Source organism: Drosophila ananassae, chromosome 3R, assembly GCF_017639315.1.
Source record: "Drosophila ananassae strain 14024-0371.13 chromosome 3R, ASM1763931v2, whole genome shotgun sequence".
NCBI classification, from domain to species: Eukaryota; Metazoa; Arthropoda; class Insecta; order Diptera; family Drosophilidae; genus Drosophila; species Drosophila ananassae.
The window spans coordinates 11231741-11256069 of record NC_057930.1 but is presented as its reverse complement, the minus strand read 5'-3'; the positions used below and the strand labels follow the sequence as shown (position 1 = coordinate 11256069).

General features: G+C 36.8%; 7 protein-coding genes across 7 annotated transcripts; 6 read left to right on the top strand and 1 right to left on the bottom strand.

Annotated features, from left to right (window-relative positions):
• The first annotated feature begins 1726 nt into the window (after positions 1 to 1726).
• On the top strand, positions 1727 to 6402 carry LOC6503654. The gene is made up of 3 exons (XM_001965239.3): positions 1727 to 1984; positions 5399 to 5614; positions 5717 to 6402. Exons 1-3 carry the CDS (start codon positions 1915 to 1917, stop codon positions 5932 to 5934), a joined length of 504 nt encoding a protein of 167 aa, XP_001965275.1. The 5' UTR covers positions 1727 to 1914; the 3' UTR covers positions 5935 to 6402.
• Positions 6403 to 6405: 3 nt separating this feature from the next.
• On the bottom strand, positions 6406 to 7193 carry LOC6506918. Its single transcript, XM_001965238.4, has one exon. It carries the CDS (start codon positions 7150 to 7152, stop codon positions 6406 to 6408), a length of 747 nt encoding a protein of 248 aa, XP_001965274.3. The 5' UTR covers positions 7153 to 7193.
• A 4186-nt stretch (positions 7194 to 11379) lies between these two features.
• On the top strand, positions 11380 to 13212 carry LOC6503664. Its single transcript, XM_001965237.4, has 3 exons — positions 11380 to 11617; positions 12058 to 12234; positions 12856 to 13212. Exons 1-3 carry the CDS (start codon positions 11557 to 11559, stop codon positions 13062 to 13064), a joined length of 447 nt encoding a protein of 148 aa, XP_001965273.1. The 5' UTR covers positions 11380 to 11556; the 3' UTR covers positions 13065 to 13212.
• A 1758-nt stretch (positions 13213 to 14970) lies between these two features.
• Positions 14971 to 17506, top strand: LOC6503675. Its single transcript, XM_001965236.4, has 3 exons — positions 14971 to 15143; positions 15202 to 15378; positions 17118 to 17506. The coding sequence occupies exons 1-3, from the start codon at positions 15083 to 15085 to the stop codon at positions 17324 to 17326; spliced, it is 447 nt and encodes a 148-aa protein (XP_001965272.1). The 5' UTR covers positions 14971 to 15082; the 3' UTR covers positions 17327 to 17506.
• A 92-nt stretch (positions 17507 to 17598) lies between these two features.
• On the top strand, positions 17599 to 18686 carry LOC116656076. The gene is made up of 3 exons (XM_032455476.2): positions 17599 to 17796; positions 17858 to 18007; positions 18077 to 18686. The coding sequence occupies exons 1-3, from the start codon at positions 17736 to 17738 to the stop codon at positions 18256 to 18258; spliced, it is 393 nt and encodes a 130-aa protein (XP_032311367.1). The 5' UTR covers positions 17599 to 17735; the 3' UTR covers positions 18259 to 18686.
• A 478-nt stretch (positions 18687 to 19164) lies between these two features.
• On the top strand, positions 19165 to 21121 carry LOC6503686. The gene is made up of 3 exons (XM_001965235.4): positions 19165 to 19616; positions 19821 to 19994; positions 20590 to 21121. Exons 1-3 carry the CDS (start codon positions 19565 to 19567, stop codon positions 20820 to 20822), a joined length of 459 nt encoding a protein of 152 aa, XP_001965271.1. The 5' UTR covers positions 19165 to 19564; the 3' UTR covers positions 20823 to 21121.
• Positions 21122 to 21445: 324 nt separating this feature from the next.
• LOC6503697 lies at positions 21446 to 23113 on the top strand. The gene is made up of 3 exons (XM_001965234.4): positions 21446 to 21722; positions 22273 to 22431; positions 22499 to 23113. Exons 1-3 carry the CDS (start codon positions 21659 to 21661, stop codon positions 22720 to 22722), a joined length of 447 nt encoding a protein of 148 aa, XP_001965270.2. The 5' UTR covers positions 21446 to 21658; the 3' UTR covers positions 22723 to 23113.
• Positions 23114 to 24329: the final 1216 nt, after the last annotated feature.

The window sequence follows — 24329 nt, the reverse complement described above, 5'->3', positions numbered from 1 at the left end:
ATGCTTTAATTAAAATCGCATAAAACCAGCGGTGAATATAAATAAATTTTGTCACATGGCATGGCGAAAAAGCGAAGGCTGTCATACGAAAAAAAATAAGAAATAAAAAATGTGTAGAAAAAACACCTACAAAATAAATAAAAATGTAATAAACTATAAAAATGGGTGGCCACTAGGTCTAAGCCACGAATAAAACGTTTTGGCCATTTAAACTTGTCGCACGGCTTTTATTTGTTTTGGATTTAGTTTCGTTTTTCATCTTATTTTGTTAGTTTTTTTTTTTTCTATTCATCTATCTAGCTGGCTTACTGGCTAGGCGAAAATGTCGTACAGAGTTTCCAATAAAACTGGCCATTTATCATGGGGCTGGTGGGGCCTGGAAAATATTGAGAATCGACAATCGAATCGAATGTTACGCATACGCCCCGGAGGGCAGCTGTTGGCTGTTCAAGCTGCTCATGCGCAGTCACCGATTCGAATTTCGAATTTAATTTTTCACTGCACAGGCTTTAACCCTCGATTTGCCATTTTTCATACAGTTTTTGTCAACTCTTTGGTTCTTATAGTTTGGTTTTTTTTTTGTGGCCGGGGAGGAGCAAGAGTAACGCCGCAGATTAGTGTCAAGATTTGCATACGAAATCATATATACTATATGGATAGACGCATATATCTGTCAGGTGCGTGAGTTGCCAATTTGGTAAGAGTGTTGCCAAATTTGGCTAATTCCGTTGAGTTGCAAAGTTGCAATTGCCAAATGTCACTGCACTTTGCGTCCAGAGCTCATGAATCATTTGCCACCAAATGGTGCTGATATGAATCACTTACGCTTCGTTAGATCCAGATCCAGATATGTCAGTGCCAAATGGGGTGGAAGTGGTTAAGATAATTTGAATATAATTGAATTAAATAGATAAATAAAGTATTATATTTTAATAAACAGTTTATAATATTTATTATTCGTATTTTTACAGCCCTTTTATAAACTTTTCAAGATGCGTTGGAAAGTGAAAACTTATGAAGCTTTTAGCTGAGTTCACCACCATTTTGCTTTGGTGTGACCAGATTGAAAAGCTAAGAGCTTCTAAAGAAATGTAACCGCTGTTTATTTGAATTATTTTAAGTAGTTATAAGTTTTTCAATTTACCCAGATTTTTTAGCCTAAAAGCTAAAAGATTGAAGCCTAAAGTATAAATTTATTGGATTTTATTTAAATGCATTATAGTATTTATTTTAAGTATTGGTTATAAGAGATATTAAAATATTTTACGTAATAAGCCTTTGAAGCCTATACTATTTGCTGCTTACAAAAATAAGCATTTCAATGCTTTAAGAGAAATTATAAGGTAAGAGGAAAAATATATTAAAATGTATGTTCATTTTTATATAGTCAAACATTATTTTCTGCATTTTTATTCGATTCCATTTCATAAACACTACAATCTCATTCATAAATTAAGATAAATAGTAAAAACTTTATCAATCAAATTGCATTTAATTTCCTCAAAGAAATTACAAGAAACGCCAAAACTCCGAGTAAAAACAAAAGTCACTGTCTGGCCAACTGTCTGTCGCAGAGGCAAGAAAAAAAGGACCATAAATGAAGGGTTTGGGGGATTCCCCAGGAGCGACGTCAACAACTGCGCTGCCTTCAGGGGCAGCAGCATCAGCAGCGCTGCGACCGAGGCATTTATGGCTTTCAGAACATTGGCTCTTGGGCTTCGGCAAAATCCTCAGTCGTTATTTGGCCGAGCAACCGTCTGCATCGCGCGCAGCTCTCGAAGCTTTCGATTTTTTGCCATAATTCGCACTCCCCTCGAAGGATATACAACAGCATAGATAACTTTTCAAAGGCGCCAGCTAGTCGCATTCCGCATCCCGAAAAGGATTTTGATATACATTCCAGAAAAGGAAGCCATGTCCGCCATGTCCATGAAAGCCCTTTTGGCCACCACTTTCTTGCTGGCCAATGCCTGGTCCATCACAGGTGAGAAATGTTTCTGTTTTTTCACCTCAAGTGTCGATCAGTTAATGAAAACACACTCTTTAATTTTCTTGTAAACAGTTTTCATAATTGTTTGAATAAACTGAGAAAATTATACTTGATTTTTCTTAATAATTATATTTAAAATTTGTACTCAGTGCACCTGTAATTCCATCTGCCCTCCAAGGTCACAGATGCGCATAAAGTTTTTCAAACTTATGGTTTTTAAGCACAAAGCCCATGAATGAAATTTTTGTTTCCAATATTCCGCACATTTTTGTTTATGTAGATTTAGCTCGTGATTTTACGATTTTCCCTTGCGGTGTTTATTAAAATTCTTTCAAATAGTTTTCTTGGCCCATAACGAAATGGCTTACAAAAATTGAAAATAAAAAAAAAGTGTTTTCAGGTAATATCCATTAGATTTACTTAACACATTCTGTGGGCTTTTCGCGATTTGATTTAAGATTTATGTGCGACACTTTGCTTAGCACTCAGAATGATGGAGGTTCTCGCTGTTTTTATCTGTCATAAACAAATTAATATCGAATGGAGGCTATAATGAAATATTAATAGGGGTGATGTGGCTCAGAAATAGAGGAAGGTGTTTGTTTTGGATGGCCAACACGCGTGAAAGGAATAAAAACAAGCAAATTCCTTGAAATGATTTATTCTACCATATGAAGGCAAACATTTCTCAAAAAGATTTATGCGTTTTAAAGTAATTTAATTAACGTGGAAAAAATTAAGAAAAATTCCATTTATCGAAGCTCTCTTGAGAACACTTTCTTCTTATGCTCTTGGGGTCATTGCTTTTCTACAATTTTGTTGATTTTCACGCTTTCTAGTGATTGGCAACCTGTACGCCTTACAAATACAAATATTCCTATCCATCTGCCAGACATTCCATTATTTATTTTCCCAGACATTTCTGTGTTTCTCACTCGATTTCCCAAACAGAATGTACAATTTTGAATGCAGTTTGCACATTTTTATGCCCCGATTAGCGTTTTCAAATCGTCTTCCGAAGACAAGAGCCATTGATGATTGTGATTGGGTCGTTAGGGGCTACCCTGTTGCTCTCAATTAACTTGGCTATATGTCCTGTAATTATCTAATTGCTTTAATTTTTTGTTGCCTTTATGTTGTTTGTAAATCTGGATTTACGAGTAGTGGAGACTGCGCATGTCCAAGTGGCGCCAGGATGTCGTCTGCTCCAGTTTCCCGCTGTCTTTGCCATTTGACAGCCTCCGCCCCCCATCTGCGTCAGCTTCTGAAAACTATGTCAGAGTCTGGCCGTGGTCCTCTTCTTTGGGGGTTAGTTCTTCAGGGCTCTAACCCCTGGTCAATACCATGAATTGCGTAATTTTCTGAAACTGATAATGAGAGCTTCTATTCCGGAAGCGGAGATTGTCCTGACACACATCCGATCCGTATCGTGTCATATTTTGTTATGGTTCGGGGGATGTTTAATTTGCTTCTACTGTTTTGAATTTCTGTGTCTTCGGGGTTGTTTCAAAGTTCCAAACAAAAGTCAGGTTCAGGGGTGTGGAGTGCAACTTCCTTCAGACAAGTCTCAGCTTTCAATTACCAGCTAAAAAAAAAGAAACAACAGAAAAGAAGCCAAACCAGGCCGAGGCATATGCGTGACCTCAGCGAATACTTCCAGAATGGCAAGCGGGGGCGACCCATGACAGACGACCTTGATGTGGCTATAAACTACACTGAAAAGTACATTCAAATCATTAAAAAGAGTCCATGAACAAGGGCTGAGATTAAGCCATATTTGAGATAGGAAGAAAATACTAAAAAGGACCTTCGAAACCTATTTTAAAGACTCGATTTTTGGCTGCAGCCTTGAAACTTGTTTAATATTAATTTGCTTAAGAAACATTTATGTTATTTAAACAATTATTTCAAGTGTTCAATTGCCAAAAAGAAACCAATTACAAACAAAATCAAGAATAGGTATTCGCCAATTACAAGAAACTGTTCTAAAAATACTTAAAGAAAACTTAAGAAAGCGGCTTAGAAGAATGCTAAGAAATAGTCTTAGCTTGTTTATGCATATGTCCAGTTTAAAAAGGGTTAGAGCCACCAAACCACCCAACCACCAGCCACTAAAACCACTGACACGCCAAGGCCGCGCCAATTGAAAGCCTTAGAACACGTAGACGTAATATTCCCGGGTCTCCAACTCCGATGTTATAATGTAATTTGCCAGAGAGGAGCTGGGAAAAGTAAAATATAAATGTTTTACAGTCAATATTTGACAGGCCAGCACTCCTAGTGCCCTTACCTCTAGGACTGTTTGTCTTCAAGGTGCCGAAGTGACCCTTTGGTTCCTTGGTCCCTTGGCATGTTGGCGTTTTCCCCTTTTTGGTGGAAAGCAAACAAGGCGAGTCCCAGCACTCTCGCCTGCCAGGACATGCAAAAATGTTCCAAGGACACAACACGATCTTGATTTACTGTCACGGCAAATCACGCCAACTTATCAACCCAATTAGGCCAGTTTGCGGGCCGACTAAATAAATTACCTCTTTAATTAATCCATTCACTAATTACAGTTCTATAAATAGTTGGCAATCAGTTTGATACAAGAAATTTAATTATGGAGGTGTGAAATGTGAAAATAAAATGGGTGTGTGGCGAAGCAAACCAAGAAAAACAAATTATAATGAAAAGGCAAATAAACAAATAAGTCAATATAATCAAATCAAAAAAAGCTGGAAAAAAATACAGAAGAAGAGGTCATAGTCTTTTATAAAGTGAATCATTTTTTAACTTTTAAAAGAAATTTATAGAACGTTGAGATCTTTAAATAGAAAATGAAAGAAAGATCAATCAAATGATTAAACTCTCTGATTTTATCAGGTGAGAATAAATAGAGCAACATTTTCAGAAAAGCACTTTGTTTTTTCCGCCTAAAATTGTTGAGGAAGGAAGTACAATAGTCCTAAACAAAATTGGCTACAAAAAAATCTTTTAAATTAAAAGAATATATATATTTCTTTCTTTATTAAGAGGGGATATGAAACTTAAAGTGAATATATTGTGTAGCTCTATTATTCCCGAATTTCTTTGCTAATGGACGCACAAATTACTTACCATTTTAATAGCGTCTTCTTCATGGCTGCGTATACGTAATAAAATTTGTTTGTGGCGCCACCCTGACTGGCCACGAGCTCCCACCCCCCCAAAAAAAGGGGGCGGCACATGAAGTTCACAGATGACGATGATGTCAACCCCTGAACAATCCTTGGTAAAGAAAACTTCCCAAAAAGAAAACTATGTCACTGATGTTATTTTTACTTTGCGAGCAAAAAGTTTCATTGTCTGCTCTGGGTGACCCCGTCAAAGGTCATTTAAATCTTTTTTCTTCTCAAAACTAATGGAGTGTTTTCAATTCTATTTTAGCATCTGGAAATGAGCAAAATAATCGCCATCATTTGCAATGTTGGCACTGCAGCTCTGACACTTATGGGGCCGAGGACTTCTGCGATGTGACCTTCCAGGAGGACAATATACCCAATGATTTGATCCGAGAAAGGAACATCAATTTGCTCAGAACCTGTAATAGCACTATTAATTCGGATCACGAGAGACCTGTGTGCCGAAAAACTGTAGAGGAGAGTAAGTAAAGTCTTTACTTTATTGAATAAAAATTATTTGAGAAAAGAGCATTAAAAATATCTTTATTATTTACACCTTATAAATAACTAATCTATCTTTCAGATAATGGAAAAATAATAACCAAACGCTTCTGCTATTACACCAACAAGTCCGATGCCGTGGATCTTTGCAATATTACCACTCCGGACAAAAATGTGCGTCGGATTTTCTGCCAGGACTGTCTAACCGATCGCTGCAATGGCGCCTATCCGGGAGTGTCCTTCATGGAGTTCATACTCCTTTTACCAGTTCTGGCCCTAATCTTACAGTTGGCTAATTAAAGGAACTACCTTGGGCCAAGAACACACACCTCTCTGCATTCTATTTAAGTTGGAACGTGATATTTTGCCTGGCCACAAGTGCCCAGCTGTTGCTGATTAATGACTTAAGTTTAAATCGATTTAAATTAGTTTAGTTTCGGGACTCTAGTTCTCCGCACTCATTTAGCCTAAATTCCGGATGATATTTAAGGTTTCGTTATAAGTTATTTTGTCAATGTTTGCCAAGCTCAAAGCCCAGAAATTTAAAAACAATAAACACTATCAACTCAAACTAAACAAAACTAAAGTAATAGAGTTTAGAAGTCCAAAGCACAGTAAACGCTCACTAAATAGCCTAACAGAATGTAAAGAACACTCGCATATGTAATTATCACAGTTGCTAGACAAACAAAAACAACTCAAATCAAATAACTATATAGCACTTTAAAAAAAGAAACACACCGAATAAAGTATACACTACAAATTTGACTTTTAAAGATATCCCAACAAATCGATAATGGCGTCTATGAGTTCTTGTTTTGTGAGTGGATCCAGTCCTGCGTAGAAATCCTCCATTTGAAGACTCTGCCAGAGCTTGGCCATATAACTGCTGAAGTTGGGGCTGGGTTTTCCGAAACTTTTGTACCGATTATAGAGCATTAGCTCGGTTTGGACCATTAACTTGTACGAGTCCCGATTACCGGCTATATAGAGCTGATACAAAAACGAAGCCAGTTGACCGGAAGATTGCAGCTTATACAGTTTACGGATCACTATCTCCATGATTTGTTTCAGTTTCTCCGGCTTGAAGAGGTAGTGAAGTCTTTGGGAGTGCCTGCCAATGGCCAGTTGCCATTTGCCCACCTCATGCTCCTCAGCCTCAAGAGCCTCTTGGAAAATTTCTGTTGTATTCTGGACCGCTAGATGCTCACGGATGCTTTCTCGTATGAGATATCCTTTCAAATGCTGGCGTAGGGTGGTATTACTCTCGGCACGACACAGAACCCGGATCAGCGTCCCATCCAGGTCTTCCATTTTGGACACATCCTTCGGATAATCAGCTTTCAACTTGCCCCAAGTGATGGCCGCCAACGAAAGCTGCTCGTCAACGGGTCCCTTTCGATTTTCGATCAGCTCCAGCATCTTATTGTAGTCGTAGCTCGGCACTTGAGTACCCAGAGCATCAACAGCTTCCAGCACACACAGCATCGAGATGAAAAATAATAATTTTGTGTTCATTTTGACGACTAAAATGCTACTAAACTATGGATTGAATTGGATTATCATCTATTCGTGGCTTATCAGAGCTTTTGCGAGAAGTGCGCTCTTGATAATTCAAGCAATCTCATTCACAATCTTTTATTTATTGTTACTTATATTTATTTTGTAACAGAAAATCCACTGTAGGTATACTTAAAAGCTTATGCATTCAAAACTTATGAATCTTAACTTTGAATAAAACAATTAAATTTTTATTTTGAATCAGAATTAAAAGAGATAAGAAATTATTAGTTAAAACTATTGAATTCTTTCATTTTGGCATAACAGACATTTCCAAAGGCCATAACTCAGTTTATTGTGGGCCGATCCGTGAATGTTATTCCTTCCCGTTCTTGGGAACGATTTTTACCTCCCGATGTTTTACTTCTATAGTTCAAAACCTGGCCAACAAAAATTTGACATGATTTTCTAATATTTTGAAAGGGTTGAATATTTCATGATTTTGCCAAAAAATAAACCAAAAAAAGTTCTTCTCGATTTTCATGAAATTTGAATATAGATTGGCGGCAATTAAAACCCTGATAAATGAATGGTATTTGATTCTTAAATGCGATACGAAATGGATTAATATTGGCTAAAAAGTGTTAAAAAAGTTGCCATTTTTGAACCCTATTTTAACTTGTCCAGAAGGTCCTCGCCATCCATTTATTTCGGGAAAATCGCCATATTCCCATCAGTTGTTATACCTTCCCAATCTTGAAGCTTCGAGTACTATCGAGTACTATTTTAATGCAGTTTAAAAGAGAATTTATCCACGATTCCAAAACGGTATCTCTTTTAAGGATAAGGTGGATATTTTCCAAGATACAGCCCTCGCAAGGAAGCATATGTCGGTTTTTGTGGCTGACCCCAATTTCCAAGGGGGTCCATCAGAAAATTTTGAAGAAAATGTAAAAAAAAATTGCCTCCTAGATTTTAATGCAGTTTAAAAGAGAATTAATCCACAATTCCAAAACAGTATCCCTTTTAAGGATCAGATTGATATTTTTCAAGATACAGACCTCGCAAGGGAGCATTTGTGGGTTTTTGTGGCTGACCCCATTTTCCAAGGGGGTCCATCAGAAAATTTTGAAGAAAATGTAAAAAAAAATTGCCTCCCAGATTTTAATGCAGTTTAAAAGAGAATTTAACCACGATTCCAAAACGGTATCTCTTTTTAGGATCAGGTGGATATTTTTGAAGATACAGCCCTCGCAAGGGAGCATTTGTGGGTTTTTGTGGCTGACCCCATTTTCCAAGGGGGTCCATCAGAAAATTTTGAAGAAAATGTAAAAAAAAATTGCCTCCCAGATTTTAATGCAGTTTAAAAGAGAATTAATCCACGATTCCAAAACGGTATCCTTTTTAAGGATCAGACTGATATTTTTCAAGATACAGACCTCGCAAGGGAGCATTTGTGGGTTTTTGTGGCTGACCCCATTTTCCAAGGGGTCCATCAGAAAATGTAAAAAAAAATTGCCTCCCAGATTTTAATGCAGTTTAAAAGAGAATTTAACCACGATTCCAAAACGGTATCTCTTTTTAGGATCAGGTGGATATTTTTGAAGATACAGCCCTCGCAAGGGAGCATTTGTGGGTTTTTGTGGCTGACCCCATTTTCCAAGGGGGTCCATCAGAAAATTTTGAAGAAAATGTAAAAAAAAATTGCCTCCCAGATTTTAATGCAGTTTAAAAGAGAATTAATCCACGATTCCAAAACGGTATCTCTTTTTAGGATCAGGTGGATATTTTTGAAGATACAGCCCTCGCAAGGGAGCATTTGTGAGTTTTTGTGGCTGACCCCATTTTCCAAGGGGGTCCATCAGAAAATTTTGAAGAAAATGTAAAAAAAAATTGCCTCCCAGATTTTAATGCAGTTTAAAAGAGAATTAATCCACGATTCCAAAACGGTATCCTTTTTAAGGATCAGACTGATATTTTTCAAGATACAGCCCTCGCAAGGGAGCATTTGTGTGTTTTTGTGGCTGGCCCCATTTTCCAAGGGGTCCATCAGAAAATGTAAAAAAAAATTGCCTCCCAGATTTTAATGCAGTTTAAAAGAGAATTTATTTATTCACGATTCCAAAACGGTATCCCTTCTCACGATCAGATGGATATTTTCCGAGATACAGCCCTCGCAAGGGAGCATTTGTGGGTTGTTGTGGCTGACCCCAATTTCCAAGGGGGTCCATCAGAAAATTTTGAAGAAAATGTAAAAAAAAATGAGCTCCCAGATTTTAATGCAGTTTAAAAGAGAATTAATCCACAATTCCAAAACGGTATCCCTTTTAAGGATCAGATGGATATTTTCCAAGATACATCCCTCGCAAGGGAGCATTTGTGGGTTTTTTTGGCTGACCCCATTTTCCAAGAGGGTCCATCAGAAAATTTTGAAGAAAATGTAAAAAAAAAATTGCCTCCCAGATTTTAGCTCGCATTGCGATCTTTCAAAGCTCGCAGAACCGAGTACCACAATTCTACATTAAAACCTGGCCAACTAAAATCTGAACCGATTTTCGAAAATATTCAAAGGGGTAATATCATGATTTTGGCCAAAATCGACCCCAATTTTCAATTTTTGGCTTTTCCATACTCTTAACTTGCTTAAAGAGTCTTGGCTCTACTCGAAGTTAGCTTTTGTCCGACATTTTAGCATTAAAGTCCCTGATTCTCAAACTTTGTTATAATGGCAGTGAAATATGAATAAATTATTCTTTTTCGACTTTAATCTCGCTTTAAGTCTATTTAAAAAGAAAGTACAAAATATAGTGTGACACTTTTATAGACTCCAGCCCCCTGTTGTTATTGCTTCTGTGTATCTTTTCTCACTAATCCGTAGTGACACTCGGATAGCCATAGAAGTGGAATCCAATTAGTCGACCTAGATACGAGGCAATGCAACCCTCACGGATATCCTGCCATTGTCCTTGTTTACTTGGCAGCCTTCCATTCATGAATCTGGCCCAGCTGGTCATTTCTAATTAAATTTATGCAAAATAGTGTCATATCATCAAGATACGATCGTGCTCAATGAGATAAAAAAAATTACTTATTATACCCTTGCAGAGGGTATTATAATTTTGGTCAAAAGTGTGCAACGCAGTGAAGGAGACATCTCCGACCCTATAAAGTATATATATTCTTGATCAGGATCACCTCCTGAGTCGATATGAGCATGTCCGTCTGTCCGTCTGTCCGTCTGTCCGTCTGTCCGTCGGTCCGTCTGTCCGTCTGTCCGTCTGTCCGTCTGTCTGTTTCTACGCAAACTAGTCTCTCAGTTTTAAAGCTATCGAGTTGAAACTTTGCACACACCCTTCTTTCCTTTGCAGGCAGTATATAAGTCGGAACGGCCGGGATCGGTCGACTATATCCTATAGCTGCCATATAACTGATTGATCGGAAATGCCATAACTTTGGTGTTTTTTAAGTTAGAGGGTTGGGAGTTTCTACACATGTTATATTTGACCAAAATATCTTATGTACAAAATTTCGTAAGGATCGGCCGACTATATCCTATAGCTGTCATAGAACGATCGAAATTGGCATAACTTTGGTGTTTTTTAAGTTAGAAAGATGGGATTTGGTACAGATTCTATTTTGGGGAAAACAATCTGATCTGCCAATTTTCATAAGGATCGGCCGACTATAAACGATCCGCTATATATCTAATAAAATAAGATGGGTGGCGCCACCTAGCGGACTGCGACTGAACTGCAAGGGTATATCAACTTCGGCTCCGCCCGAAGTTAGCTTTCCTTTCTTGTTTTTAGTTTCCTTCGTTGCACATTTCTGTGGCATACTTTTAGGAGGACGTGAGCGACATATCTCAAAAGGCACTCACTCAATCTGTGGGAGCGAAATTCAACATCCGTTGCACATTTAAGCTTTTAATTAACACTTTAAGTCATAAACTTAGAACTGTCACTGTTCTGAGACTAGTGTAAACAACAATTTAGCGACCAAATGCTAACCTGCTCCTGAATCATCCTATTTGCTCCCAAGTGATCTTCCCTATTTTTCCGGTTTGAGTTTTTTGTTTTGTCTCAAAATTTTAAGTTGCAACTTAAAAATAGCCCTATTGAATCAAACACTTGGTTGTTTATATAAACAACGCTTGAACAACATTAGAACCGGTTTTCCACAACACAAAAAAATTAGCTTTCGACTCAAAACAATACGGCGCATTTCCCCCCATTTATTGAGCAACTTTTGCGGAGTGGGGAGCTCATTACAACTCACTTCGAGTCGCATTTGCCGAACGTTTCAGTTTCGATTTCTGTCAGAAGAAACAGACGTTCAGCAATCTTCGTTTGAGGCGGTTGGAACACGGTTGAAATTGTTAAAAAAAAATACTTATAACCAAATATCCCAAGTGTTTCTATAATGGTGTCCGCTCTGAAATGCAGTTTGGCCGTGGCCGTTATGATCAGTTTGGCCTGTTCGGGTGCGTTGCATTTGAAAGTGATTTGTTTTGGGCGTGGAGACCCGGTTTTCGTTCTTTGAATTTCAAGGATACTTTAAGGAAAAAGTTACTCCTTAAAGATCCTTGGGATTTCATTATACGAATACAGCATACGTATTTTAGAAATTATTAAAGTATTAGGAAATTAAATTCATTGAATTGTGAAATCGATGTGTGATTTATGTCTCTCATTTGTTTTTGTCTCTCAAGCAATCTTTTAATCTTTCAATATTGATTATTTTTTGAACAAAGGTCATAAAATTTCTATGCATTTCTTAATAATTTTCTAAGCATTATTCAAAGCAGATGATTAAATGGAAACAGTAAAAACTTGATTATATTTTTAAACTTTTTACTTATATATAATACAGTATTTCAAAAGAATGAATATAATGATTTTTTCCGTATTTTTTTCCTTATAGCTTATGCCATCAAGTGCTACCAATGTGAATCGTTGACAACACCAAAATGCGGTCTGAAATTCGAGGGAGATGACAACCTTTTGCTCGATTGCTCCCGGATTGGACCGCCCCGATATCTGCAGACCTTCTTCCCCGTGCGCAACGCCACTGGCTGCATGAAGAAGACCCTCGAGAGTGGTAAGTTTTAATAAAATGATTAATTCTCTCTACCGCAGTACCACAATTCAAGACCCAACCTACCTAAACCCGAAAGGTTAGGTCGTACCCCTGAGATCATCGTAGGAAATTTGTTTAGATAATCAGACTCTGATGTCATGCGTGAATTTTCTGTCATGATTTCTCCTCACGTTTCTTTTGAGCTTGTTTATGAATTTTTTATGTGTAATTACATCAACCATGAATCCTAATCCGGAGTCTTTTAAAAATGTATTATGGCAATAGAGCTGTGACGTTTGCTGCGGTTTGAAGCCCCATCAATTTCTTACTCTCATTTGCATTTCCGAATTTATTTGCATCCCAGATCTGAGCTTTTTAATTTATTGCAGCACTTCAATTGAGCATATTTTACTTTTTTATTTCTCAACGATGAGATCAGAAAAGCAAAAAGGGGTTCAGCGAATTGTGTTTTACATGTTTTGCCACAATTAGGTGCTGTTGATTCATTAAAAAGCAAACATCCGACGTGAAAACAAACAATTAACAAGTTACTATTGTGCCAGAGAACAATCGCTTCATTTTACGTTTAAATTGTGAAAGTTTTTCACCCGAAATATTAACCCGACTTTCATATCATTTCAGTGGCCGGACACCCGCAGATCATAAGGTCCTGCTACTTCGGTGACATCAACAACATCCAGGTTGGCTGCCAGCAGGATCCTTCCCTGCCCTTCGTCAAGCAACTGGACTGCAATGTCTGCTCCAAGGACGAGTGCAACGGATCCGCATCCCTGGCCCCTGTTGCCGGCGCCATCCTGCTCTTCTTCGGCGTGGCCCGTCTCCTGGCATAGATCCTAAGACCTAGCTCTTAATTTGTATTTCCCTCAGTAATTTTAAAACCCAGCCTTAATGGAAAGATCTTGTTTTTTTGTAAATTCATAAAATTTATGTATTAATAAAAGAAGGATAGAACCAAATCCTAGCAATATGCCAAACTAATATGAATTTTCATTTATTTTGGTCTTTGGGGCTATAAAAACTGTGATAACATACAGCTGTTCTTGAAACTATAATTGTTTTTCACAGAACAGTGTAAGTCTCAACTCAATGAGTAAGTTTTTTTCCCTCGCATTCATAGTTTTAAAAAAAATATATTTTTTGAATATTTAAACTATTTGTAACTATGGCCAATCCCTTAAAAATTATCTCACTTTCGTACGTGAGTAAGGTTTCAGGTAGAAAAATAAGTCGATCATTAGTAGACCTCACCGAATCGCAATTTCTACGGAGAACTCATTTCTCATAAAGAGTCATCACATATAGCAAAAACTTTTCCAAAGGCTGCGGCCTAATGACTCAGAACTCCAACTCCAGAATCATTATACATTACATTTAAATATTTTTGAATGAAACACCTGGGATCCAATTAGTATGTGCACCCACATCGCAGCCGAAAATTTGTCAGTTCAGACAAAAGGCCGGCATGCGGGAAGTGGGGTTTATGTTTGTCTGCCACTTTAATCTCTTTTAATTGGGTTCAATTTCATTTGCATCATGAGTTCCAGTAATGCCGCTCTACCCTTCCAAAACGACTTTACAAAGTGTTAACTGCAGTTCAGCAAAAGTTCAAGAACCTGAGAAAAGATCGTAGATCGGAAAGAACTTCCCCAGATGCAGCATGTATAATTTCTTGGCTGCAGACTCCACCCCCGCCTGCCCAATTAACCCAAACTCATTTAGCATAATTTGAAAAATTACTTAATTGAAGAAAATAGAAATTTGTGGGCAAGCCACTTAAATGAGTGAGTGTTCAAGTTCCAAATTAGGAAACAGAATACTTGTACTGAACAAAAACAAAGCCAATTTAAGAAAAGTAATACGTTATGAGGGTTGAAAACCGAGTGCATCCTATATTTGGAATCAATTAAATATCCATATTCAATTAAACAGTGTTTTTAATTAACTTAAGCTAAAAAAAAAACATGAGAGGATATATTATTATTTGAATTTTTGGACTAGATATTATTATAATATAATATTATATTTTCAAATAGTTTTAAAACAAAAAGGGCTTTGGGTGTGAACTGCGTATACTATATAGTATATACTATAAAACAGCTTTCGTTAACAAATGACAATATCCAAGCCTTGTTAATTGCTGTGATTTGCACAATAATGAGAATTTGAACTTTTAACTGAGTGAAATATTCGAGTATTTTTCCGTTTTTCTGTTTTTTTTTGTGCAAAACTGCGCATTTGAATGAAAAAGTCAAAAATGGCAACCGGTTTCGCAAAAAAATATAAGTCAGCGATGAAGTCCAACGAAATTGGAGAGACCCCTCTGGAATTCCAATGGACTCATAAGGAGTCCATTCAATAATAATTATAAGGCTTACACAATACGCCGAAAATATAGAATATAACTCAAAGAGTTTTGCGGCATTTTTGAGCGTCTTCTAAACAAAATAAAAATAAACAAAAAAAAACACAAAACGGCTGACATCACCCAAACAAGTTGGCAAAAAAAATGTATGATATATTCATGCGTATATGTCTGTATATACAATTTGTATGTCAAATGGTGGGACAGAACAGAAAAAAACATTGTGCCAGCTTCTAAAGAATTTTAAAAACACTATTCCAACACGCAACGTATACGTAATATTCTCACTCAACGCCACTGAGTGAGGGGCAGCTGCTTGAGTGACTTTGTGAGTGAAAAAATTGATGGGGGACCGGACGCTTCTCGACGCCAAGTAGTGGCCAACAAACGCTCGCCAGCCGTCGTTCCGTCAAGGTCTGTTTTTTGTAATATTTCCCACACACAAGACTTTTCGAAACCCAAAGAGTTTCTTTCGAATCTGGAAAAATGGTGTCAAGTGTAAAACTTTTCTTGGGTCTTACCATTCTGGCCACTCTGGCCTGCACGGGTATGCCAACTTCCGCAGTTCTCCCGCCGCATTCATCTGCAGATCTTTGCTTTCACAGGCTATGCCATCAAGTGCTATCAGTGTGATTCCATTACAACTCCCGCATGCGGCGAGAAGTTCGAGGCTGATGAAAAATTGCTATTCGATTGCTCCAGGATTGCCCCGCCGCGGTTCCTCCAGAGCTTCTTCCCCGTCCGCAATGCCACGGGTTGCATGAGGAAGGTCATCGAAACTGGTGAGTATTCCGATCAAAATGACAATTGTGATCTCATCGTATTGATCGCCCCCGCCATTAAGGCAGCACATAGTCAATTGACTTGATTAACTTTAATCACTGTTCAAATGTCTTTGACCTTTGGCCTTAATATGAAAACTGTTTAATATTTAGAAATACCAGGAATTTATTAAGCACTATACTTTAATCAGTTTTAAACTTAAATGATCTAACATTGGTTTTTGATAAGAAAGAAAATTATTGATTAAATTAGTAGATGCTACTACAATGGGCTGAACCATTTTTTTTTTTACTAAAATATAAACCCAAAGACCATAGAATCTATAAACAATTCTCCTATTTTCATTTAAAAATGTATGACGTATTATGAATGAACCAAAAAAAAATCGAACAGCAGAAAAGCTAATGCAGCGATCTTGTTAGAGACTAGAGTTTATATTTAGAAATTTTCAAAATATTTAAGTCTTTATTGGACGCTTTCCAGTTTGATATGCGGCATTTCTCTATAGATTATAAAGCCTCACAATGCAGAGAAGAAGTACATATATGAATGGAAAGTAAACCGATAGTGGAAATATATTTTTTTTACCATTTATGCTTTCCCTTTTCTTATTATCAAAGTTTCCCAAGTTGGAATTACTCATTTCGTTTTCAATGAAGGGCTAACGATAAGTACCGAACCCAGAGAAGATTAAAACCTATCCCACAGTATACATATAAAGGGTCGATTATAAATGCATCGCCAGCTTGGAATATTAATATCAATAGTATTTGAGTTATTTGCTTGATACTTTCAGGCAATTTATTTGATTGCCCAGTAATTGCCATGCATAAATATTCCCTAGAGTCTTTCGCTCCGTAGTTCTCGATTATTGTCTGAATAATTAATGCGGGCGTTGTTTTTTTCAAGTATTTTCCATTGATTTCTCTTGGGGATCCGCGGAGTATTTATGCTCAGTGACCGCAACATCACCTTCCACCATTATTTGTTAATTGCATTAACATTCAAGGCACGCCTCAGTTCTCATTGCAAAATCATTTGAAGGCGGGATAAGGGAGTGACAGCTTCAATTAACTGACAGGCAAAAAAACATCAATTAATTAGTCACAGCTATTCATAGGACTGTTCTAGATCTTAATCACTTAAGTGAGGAATACAAGCGTTTCTTTTATTGGTGGGTAGAATTATTGTTTTAATAGCGTGGGTTGGGATAAATTAAAACTACTTCATAGTTATTTCTTGTTCAGCAACTATTTTGCCTTTTCATAGGGAATAGTATTGTTAATCAATAAAGGATTATACGCTTTATACAAGCTATAGGGCCCGATAGAAAAAAACAAAAATGATTTATGAAAATGTTTCTACAAATCATTAAGTGGCTTACCGCTATTGGTCCATTTTTAGCTTTCTGCCATTCTCACAATTTTTTAAAGGAATCTTTAGCATAAATGAATAAAACATCTGATTACAAAATTTTAATTGCTTGCTAAGTAATGATGTACAACAAAACGATCAAGAAAATTTTAGACTATTGAAGGGAAAAGTTCAAGCAAAATATAAAATGAGTATCCGGAATTTAGAGGAATAAATTTCAATAAAAGCACGTACAAAGTCAAGAAAAGTAATATAGATTAAAACTATTTTACGGATTGGACTAAAAATGTAATGAAATTATATTTTAAAATTCCTTTTATACTTTTAAGATTTAAAATTTCAAATTTTTATCTATCTCCAATAGGAATCGGCAAGAACCAGGTTGTGAGGAGCTGCTACTTTGGAGACATCAGCAACACACAGGTTGGCTGCCAGGCAGATCCTTCCCTTCCATTCGCCAAGCAGCTCAGCTGTGAAGCCTGCCCCAAGGACGAGTGCAATGGATCCGCAGCCATGGCCCCTATTGCCGCTGCCATCCTGCTCTTCTTTGGTGTGGCCCGAATCCTGGCCTAAAGGACGAATTGTGGACGAATAACCCATCTGCCCCATCCATATCTTAGATGTTGTGAGCATGCTACGATTAAAATCCCCTCAAGGATACGCTTAAGTCACTTTTTTGAATCTCTGTTAATTGTTGTACACCTTTCGCTTGAGCAATAAAAATGCGAATTTATGTTTTTTCCATCACCCAAATGATGACTTATGTTTGAACTTCATATCAAATAACAAAATGCAAAAAAAAAAATAATCCCAAAATTATTCATTCGGAGATATCTCTCATTATTCAGAGTCTTGTGGTTTGTGAAATTACATTTGTTGAAAATAATTGAAATGATCGCAGTTAAAGTTCAGCGTCCAAGCTATAAAGATCTTCTTAAATTAATAGTCCTTTTTGAAAAAAAATACAAAACCTAAGTTTAAAATGTTTCCAAGTGTTAAAATAATTCTGACTGTCGCCATTTTGGCCACTTTTGTCTGTTCTGGTAAGCCATCTGGGTTACATATCCCTCGATTTATTATGAATATAAAATTCCTTTTTTTTAGGATATTCTATCAAATGCTACTACTGCAGTTCCGCCGTGTATAATAATTCTTGTGGAATTCACTTCCTTAAGGCCAATAATTCACTTTATAACTGCCCAAATGCGAATGGGAATCGACCCGCAGTGGGATGCTCAAAATATATGAATTCTAGTTAGTACACAAATGGAAGCTATTTAAACTATTATAATTACTTTTTATATTTAATTTTTTATATACTAGCAACTGTGACCAGAGAGTGTTTCTACGGAAATAGACGGAATGCAACGGCTGAATGTAATAAGTCTCCATATGCAAGCAATTGCACAGTCTGCTTTACGGATGGATGCAACAGCTCTTCATCACTTCTTCCTATGGTCGGTGGCATCCTTTTAATGTTGGGAGTTGCACGATTCCTGGCTTAGAATGATATCATCTTTTAAGGATGTGACAAATTTTATTCTCTGACGGAAGCTAAATGACTAATATAAAGATTCATTCTAAAATAAATTTTTATTTCATTTTATAAGCAACAATATTTATTTTATATTTAAATCTTATCGTTTAACAGTATCGTATCGTAAAACCATAAAATTTGTTTCCAATAAAAATATTTCTTTAATAAAGATTATTTAATTATTTAAGATTTAAACCTTTTTGTAAAAACCTATTGGGCACCGACTTACAGTGAGTTGCTTAAACTATATAAATTCTTGTTAGACAATTTGGACTTGACTCTAAGGGTATTAATAATCGCAATAAATACAAGGGCTATGTTATTTTTGATTGCCCAATTAATTTCTATTTCCTAGTATTAATGTAATTAATCGCTGCCTTTTTGACGCACCCTATTTAATTGATTTTCAAGTAATAGAATAAGGAATAAATCGGAAAACTTGCGTGCCTGGCCACACTTCAAATCATATCCACAGGCACAATATCTTTCTCTTGGCTTTCTTCACTCTTTGAGATTTATTTTGGAATTTTCTCTTGCCAGACGATACCAGAATAGTCCGAATATGTGAACAGTTTTCTCTGTGATTTTCCTCAATTTACACTCCCACTTTTGACACATTTCCCACCCATCCCAAGCCCCTCGTGGGTGCTATAAATTCGCTCAAGTGAGCGGCGCACGCCCCCCAGAAAAAAAGTGGGAAATCTAAAAGAAAAGGGAAACACAAAATGTTCATTAAAATTAGACAAATTAAAACAGGCGAAGCGATGACGCCAGGCAAAATGGCCATAAAGTTTTTCCCGCACCACACACTCACAAAAAATAAAAATAAAAGAGAGCCAGCGTAAAAGAGCGACCAGGCATGGTGGCAAGGAGTTGAATTTGGAAATTCTTTTAGTTCGATTTCGTTGGCGGCCGTCGAAAGACTGGCGGATTCTAAAAAAATTACCCGGGAAAACTGAAATCTTTAGAATCCTAAAAACTCAAAAAAGAATCATAGACTAGTGTTTACTTTTCGTTTTCTATTCAAACCAAATCAGTTTAAATCATTTTCCCAGTAATAAGTACTCTTTTCATTTGTTTGAGAATATATATTTTAATTCGTGTACGTCAGAGGAAATATTTCGTATTTATAAAATTTGTGCGAATGGATCATTTCAAGTGCGGTATTTGAGTGGCGAGTGAGCAGAGTTATATATAAGCATTATTTATTCATAAAACCTTCCAACAAAATACAAACCTGCAAGTGGAAAAACACTATTTTCTTCTCTGCAACAATGCAACAATATTTACTTTGGTTTAGCGCTCTCATCTCACTTTCGGCCTCAGGTTTGTATTTTCTCTGTTTTGCTTTAGAATTTCCATTCGAATTTTTTTGAATTTGTTTTTGGATTTTTGTATTTTGTATTTTTGTATTTTGTGTTTGCCAAGTGGTGAATAATGCCATTAGACAGGCTGTCCTCTGTCTGATCTTATTTTTGCCATAAATAAAACCAATCTCTGATCTTTTGCGTATTTTTCAATGCCATGTAGCTTACGCCATCAAATGCTATGCCTGCGAGTCCGTCTACGAGGAGAGTTGTGGCGAGGACTTTGAAGTCGAGAACCATTTCAAGTACGATTGCTCCTTTATTGCCCCGCCTCGGTTCTTGGAGAGCGATCTTCTCACCGTAAATGCCACGGCCTGCCTAAAACGCGTTTTCAAAGGTAAGACTTAGACAAAATGTTATTTTTATTTTAGGGGTTTTAAATATTATTATTTGTTAATTGTTTAAAAATATTTAAAGACTATTTTTACAGAAAAGTTTTTTTTATGTCTCGTCATAAACCCAAGCTAAGCTATTATTTATTGTTTCTCATAGTGTTTGTTTGTAAAATTTTAAGAGATTAGCAGACATTGCTAAATGATTTATGTTCTTTTTATTGCCCGTGAAGTGAAATTTAAAAAAGAAATAAAATGAAAACAGCTGCCTTTTTTTAAATACTCAAGTTAATGATTTTTCGAAGAATTTCGAATATTATACAAAATAATTATGAAGGATTATAGAATTCCCCCTCAAGAATTGTGACGCAAATTATCAGAAAAAAAAAAAATATATTTTTTCATATAAAAACAGCCGTGACCTTATTTTTAAAATTGTCATAGACTTTCCGGTAATCTTGTCGAGTGTCTTTGATATCTTTTTAATAGTTCGGTTTAGAAACAATACATATAAAAACATAAAAACTTGAATTACTAAAAATCTTGTGTTTATTTGGAGAGTGCCCGAAAGTAGACTAACAAAATATTTGATTTCCTTAGAAAATGGCGTGCGGAAAATCGTCCGAGGATGCTTCTTTGGCGAGGTGAATGCCACCGATGTGGGATGCAAAATGGATCCCACTCTGACTGCAGTGCAGAATGTCAGTTGTCATGTGTGCGATGATGAAAATTTCTGCAACGGAGCGAAGGCAGTCATCGGCTGGGATGGACTGGATAAATGGAAATTATTCTCGAGTTTGGTCTTGTTTCTTTTGGCAGCGCAAGTACCCTGAAACAGTTTTCGGAAGACACTGGCCGAAATGAGGCATCTATGGAAAAAAAAACAATGAAAAAACAAACAACAGACATGAAACGTTAGTAAACATAGTTCAATTTAAGCAGCACCTCACAATCCTCACGTAGAAGACCTCAAGTAGACAAGCTAGCTAGGATTATGCCCCACTGTGTTAATGGCCAATTAATGGCGAACACAGGGCGTATGAGTAACATTAGCAGACACAAGCCGAAAAGCTGGCAAACAAATATCAAGCGATCCAAATACAAAACTAATAAAAACTAATTTTACACAGAATGCCAAAATTGTTTATTTGTTCGAAAATGCCACTAATGAACTTTTGTCTGATGCCGTCGTTGAAATAAATGATGGCTCCTGCTATTTATCCTATAGATGTGTTTGGGGGTGGGTAGGGTAGGGTTGACTCTGGAAACCTGGCTATATCTTTGGAAAGACACCACCCATCGTATCCGCCTCCTCCGCGCTAACCGCAATGTCAACACCGCAGGAAACACATACAATATATATGCGAACGAAGGAGAAGTCTGCCACGAAAATCTGCCATGGAAATCACACTCTAAATGCGATTGTTCGCTCGCCCGCCCAGTTCATTTCAATTCAGTTCAGTTTAGTCTCGTGTGTGCAACGCTACGAGTCGGTGGCGGTTCGGTTGGCTATTCAGTGGCTATATAGTGGGTCTATCATGTGATTGTGATCGGAGCAGATCGGCAGCTGAGAAGACAACATCTGTAGTCGTATCGCCATATAGCAGCTATACCTATTGAATCACCGCGACAGCGGACAGTGGGATCAACTGTTTTCGGGGGCGGTACGATGGAGGCGATGGCGTTGCGTGCGTTTCTCCTTCTCTTTCTGCTCGTCACGCTGGCCAGCACAGGTAAGCTCACCATACCGACCGAACTTCCATTCCCGCCCGTTCGCATCTTTAAACTTCAAAAACAACAGACAAAATAATGTATTCAACAAAAAACATACAAAAGAATCGCTAATCTTTGCGGAAAAAACCGTCACGTATGATGGTCGGGTTCGGTTAATATCATTCGTTTAAAATAAAATTTTTAATGTTTTGGAAACATACCATTTACTCATTTAAAAAGGCCCAGATTTTAGTTTAATTACAAATACAAATAAACAATAAATTCCAGTGACTAGTTCTGAAAACAAACATTAATATAAACATCGAGATAAACAGTGAAAAGAATTTTTTCTCCAAAAAAAAAAACTGATAACCCAGCAAACTTTTCGTTTTTTTTTTGCTTTAAAGAAGAAACAATATAAACAAGAGATAAAAGCTCTATATTTTTGTGTTATTTTGTCTTAATGAGAAACAGTGACTGTCCGTAGACAAAAACTGATGGTAATTTTCTGTGTGCTTTTTTTTTGCGTGTGCCCTCGTTGACACACATATCTACGCATGTCGTCATCAGCTCGGGCCATTACCTGCTACGAATGCGATTCCGTCAATAATCCAGGGTGTGGGGAGAATTTCGCGGGCGATGACATAGCTACGTCGGACTGCGAAGCGGTGGCGGACATGCGAGCGCCCGGAATGGAGCCCACGTGTTTGACCAAGTATTACGGCGGAAGTGAGTATATATCCCACGGACGTCCTTATCCATCGACCGTAAAATATATATTGCCCTTTGCTCGCAGTGCCCGGAGAAATGCTATTCATGCGACGTTCCTGTTACTACGACGACTCCTCGCCCTTGGAACTCAATTGCGATGAGACTCCGGATCCCGTAGTGCCTTATCTGAATTTCCTGGGATGCAAGGTCTGCACCACGGATCTATGCAACGCGTCTGGCAAAGGAACTCCCCTTTCAATATTAGCCATGATTTTCGTGTTTGGAATGCTTTTTGTAAACTATAATTAAAGAGCATCCTTTGTATTCTACCGTATAATATTAATATACTCAAGACCCTATCTTTATTGGAAACTATAACGATTATCGAAAAGCACGTCAAGTCCAAGTATCCTAAAAAAAGAAATGTTTTTAACAGCATTGAGATATTTTTGTAATTTTTTATTTTATTTGATCTTGTTTCCATTGATTTTTATACATCCACTAAAATGATTTAACATACATATATCTTTATATAATATAATTATTCTTGTTTGATTTAATATAATTTATTATCGAATAAAATTTACTCGTCCTCCTACTTTATCGGCGTGTGTGTGTACATGTACTGTGTGTATTATAATCAGGATTTATGTATTACAAAATATGCATAAATTAAATAAAAATAACATCTCAAAATCGACACACGATCGCTGTTTCAATTAAAAAATACACATAGTGGTTTTTAAAGTCAAATATATGGACATACTTTTCCAGTTTTAGGGATAAATTATTGTATGTGGGTAGGTAAGTAGATATAACATCGTCTACCGTTTAACTGCTGATTATTCGTGTCACATAAATAACATTCAAATATAAATATATGGATATTTGTCAAGATATTGTTTAAACTACACATTGAGAACAATTCAGATAGAAAACAATTTATGTACAAAAGAGTTTTAGAGTTAATTCATCTCTTACAAATTTTTTGCTTTGTTTGCTTTTATACCAAATACTGTCCATGTTGGCAGCGTCCCGAAGAGTCTCCAAGAATCTTTTTAAAGATGGACAACTGCCGAGTCAATGCCACAAACAATCTCCTCTCCAAGCACTCCCCGACTTAAGCTCTACCAACAATTTATATAATCAATCGGCTTATAAGAATTAGTCAACCAAATAGAGTAAAAATTATTAATTTATTACAATTCGCACTCGGAAACAAATAACAAACAGATTTGCTTTTTCGCATATTTTCGATTTGCTTTCGCATTGAATGGATCAACTTGTTTCAACTATTTTTAGTTGTGGTATATAATGTAGAGTTCGGTTATTTCATATGCCGTACTATATAATGTGTACATATACTTTGAATTATAGTAACAACAACACAGAGAGTTTGTTTAAAACCTAAAACTATTCATATATTATTTTTTCTTCGTTAATTATGCCGCCACAGATTGCACCTGATCTTCAATACATATATAGTTTGTTTTCTCATTTTCTTGGCAGGGACTGATGGACTGGGGGTGGGAGGATTTGTGGAGTACCAGCTCCGCAATTGTAGTGGAGTGTTGTGTCTATCGCTTACTGTGGCAATCTGTGGCTGCCCACGTCCGTCTCCCCAATGTTCGTTGTGTTTCTGCCATTAAGTTGTAACAATTCGCTTGAGTAGTGCAAAGATCAATAAACCATCAGAATCTGCAGTCACTCATCGGCCAATAATAATAGAGATGAGAGGTACTTTGAGAGGAAACACACCATGTTCGTTTTGTTAAACATAAAAATTGACTAGAAATATGTGCAAAAATTTTGTTTGTGCGCAAAAAGTGTGTCTGGAGGAGGTGAGCAAAAGAATTTCGTTGGAACTGAAATTGGAATGGAATCTTAAAATAATTATTGATTGTTCTCCTTTGTGT

Excerpts from the sequence above, each read along its gene's own strand:
- LOC6503654 (XM_001965239.3), top strand. The coding sequence starts at position 1,915 with ATGTCCGCCATGTCCATGAAAGCCCTTTTGGCCACCACTTTCTTGCTG. Across the intron at positions 1,985-5,398 it reads CAATGCCTGGTCCATCACAG|CATCTGGAAATGAGCAAAAT; the intron begins GTGAGAAATGTT and ends ATTCTATTTTAG. Across the intron at positions 5,615-5,716 it reads CCGAAAAACTGTAGAGGAGA|ATAATGGAAAAATAATAACC; the intron begins GTAAGTAAAGTC and ends TCTATCTTTCAG.
- LOC6506918 (XM_001965238.4), bottom strand. The coding sequence starts at position 7,152 with ATGAACACAAAATTATTATTTTTCATCTCGATGCTGTGTGTGCTGGAA.
- LOC6503664 (XM_001965237.4), top strand. The coding sequence starts at position 11,557 with ATGGTGTCCGCTCTGAAATGCAGTTTGGCCGTGGCCGTTATGATCAGT. Across the intron at positions 11,618-12,057 it reads GATCAGTTTGGCCTGTTCGG|CTTATGCCATCAAGTGCTAC; the intron begins GTGCGTTGCATT and ends TTTTCCTTATAG. Across the intron at positions 12,235-12,855 it reads GAAGAAGACCCTCGAGAGTG|TGGCCGGACACCCGCAGATC; the intron begins GTAAGTTTTAAT and ends ATATCATTTCAG.
- LOC6503675 (XM_001965236.4), top strand. The coding sequence starts at position 15,083 with ATGGTGTCAAGTGTAAAACTTTTCTTGGGTCTTACCATTCTGGCCACT. Across the intron at positions 15,144-15,201 it reads GGCCACTCTGGCCTGCACGG|GCTATGCCATCAAGTGCTAT; the intron begins GTATGCCAACTT and ends TTGCTTTCACAG. Across the intron at positions 15,379-17,117 it reads GAGGAAGGTCATCGAAACTG|GAATCGGCAAGAACCAGGTT; the intron begins GTGAGTATTCCG and ends TATCTCCAATAG.
- LOC116656076 (XM_032455476.2), top strand. The coding sequence starts at position 17,736 with ATGTTTCCAAGTGTTAAAATAATTCTGACTGTCGCCATTTTGGCCACT. Across the intron at positions 17,797-17,857 it reads GGCCACTTTTGTCTGTTCTG|GATATTCTATCAAATGCTAC; the intron begins GTAAGCCATCTG and ends CCTTTTTTTTAG. Across the intron at positions 18,008-18,076 it reads CTCAAAATATATGAATTCTA|CAACTGTGACCAGAGAGTGT; the intron begins GTTAGTACACAA and ends TTTATATACTAG.
- LOC6503686 (XM_001965235.4), top strand. The coding sequence starts at position 19,565 with ATGCAACAATATTTACTTTGGTTTAGCGCTCTCATCTCACTTTCGGCC. Across the intron at positions 19,617-19,820 it reads CATCTCACTTTCGGCCTCAG|CTTACGCCATCAAATGCTAT; the intron begins GTTTGTATTTTC and ends AATGCCATGTAG. Across the intron at positions 19,995-20,589 it reads CCTAAAACGCGTTTTCAAAG|AAAATGGCGTGCGGAAAATC; the intron begins GTAAGACTTAGA and ends TGATTTCCTTAG.
- LOC6503697 (XM_001965234.4), top strand. The coding sequence starts at position 21,659 with ATGGAGGCGATGGCGTTGCGTGCGTTTCTCCTTCTCTTTCTGCTCGTC. Across the intron at positions 21,723-22,272 it reads CGTCACGCTGGCCAGCACAG|CTCGGGCCATTACCTGCTAC; the intron begins GTAAGCTCACCA and ends TGTCGTCATCAG. Across the intron at positions 22,432-22,498 it reads GACCAAGTATTACGGCGGAA|TGCCCGGAGAAATGCTATTC; the intron begins GTGAGTATATAT and ends CTTTGCTCGCAG.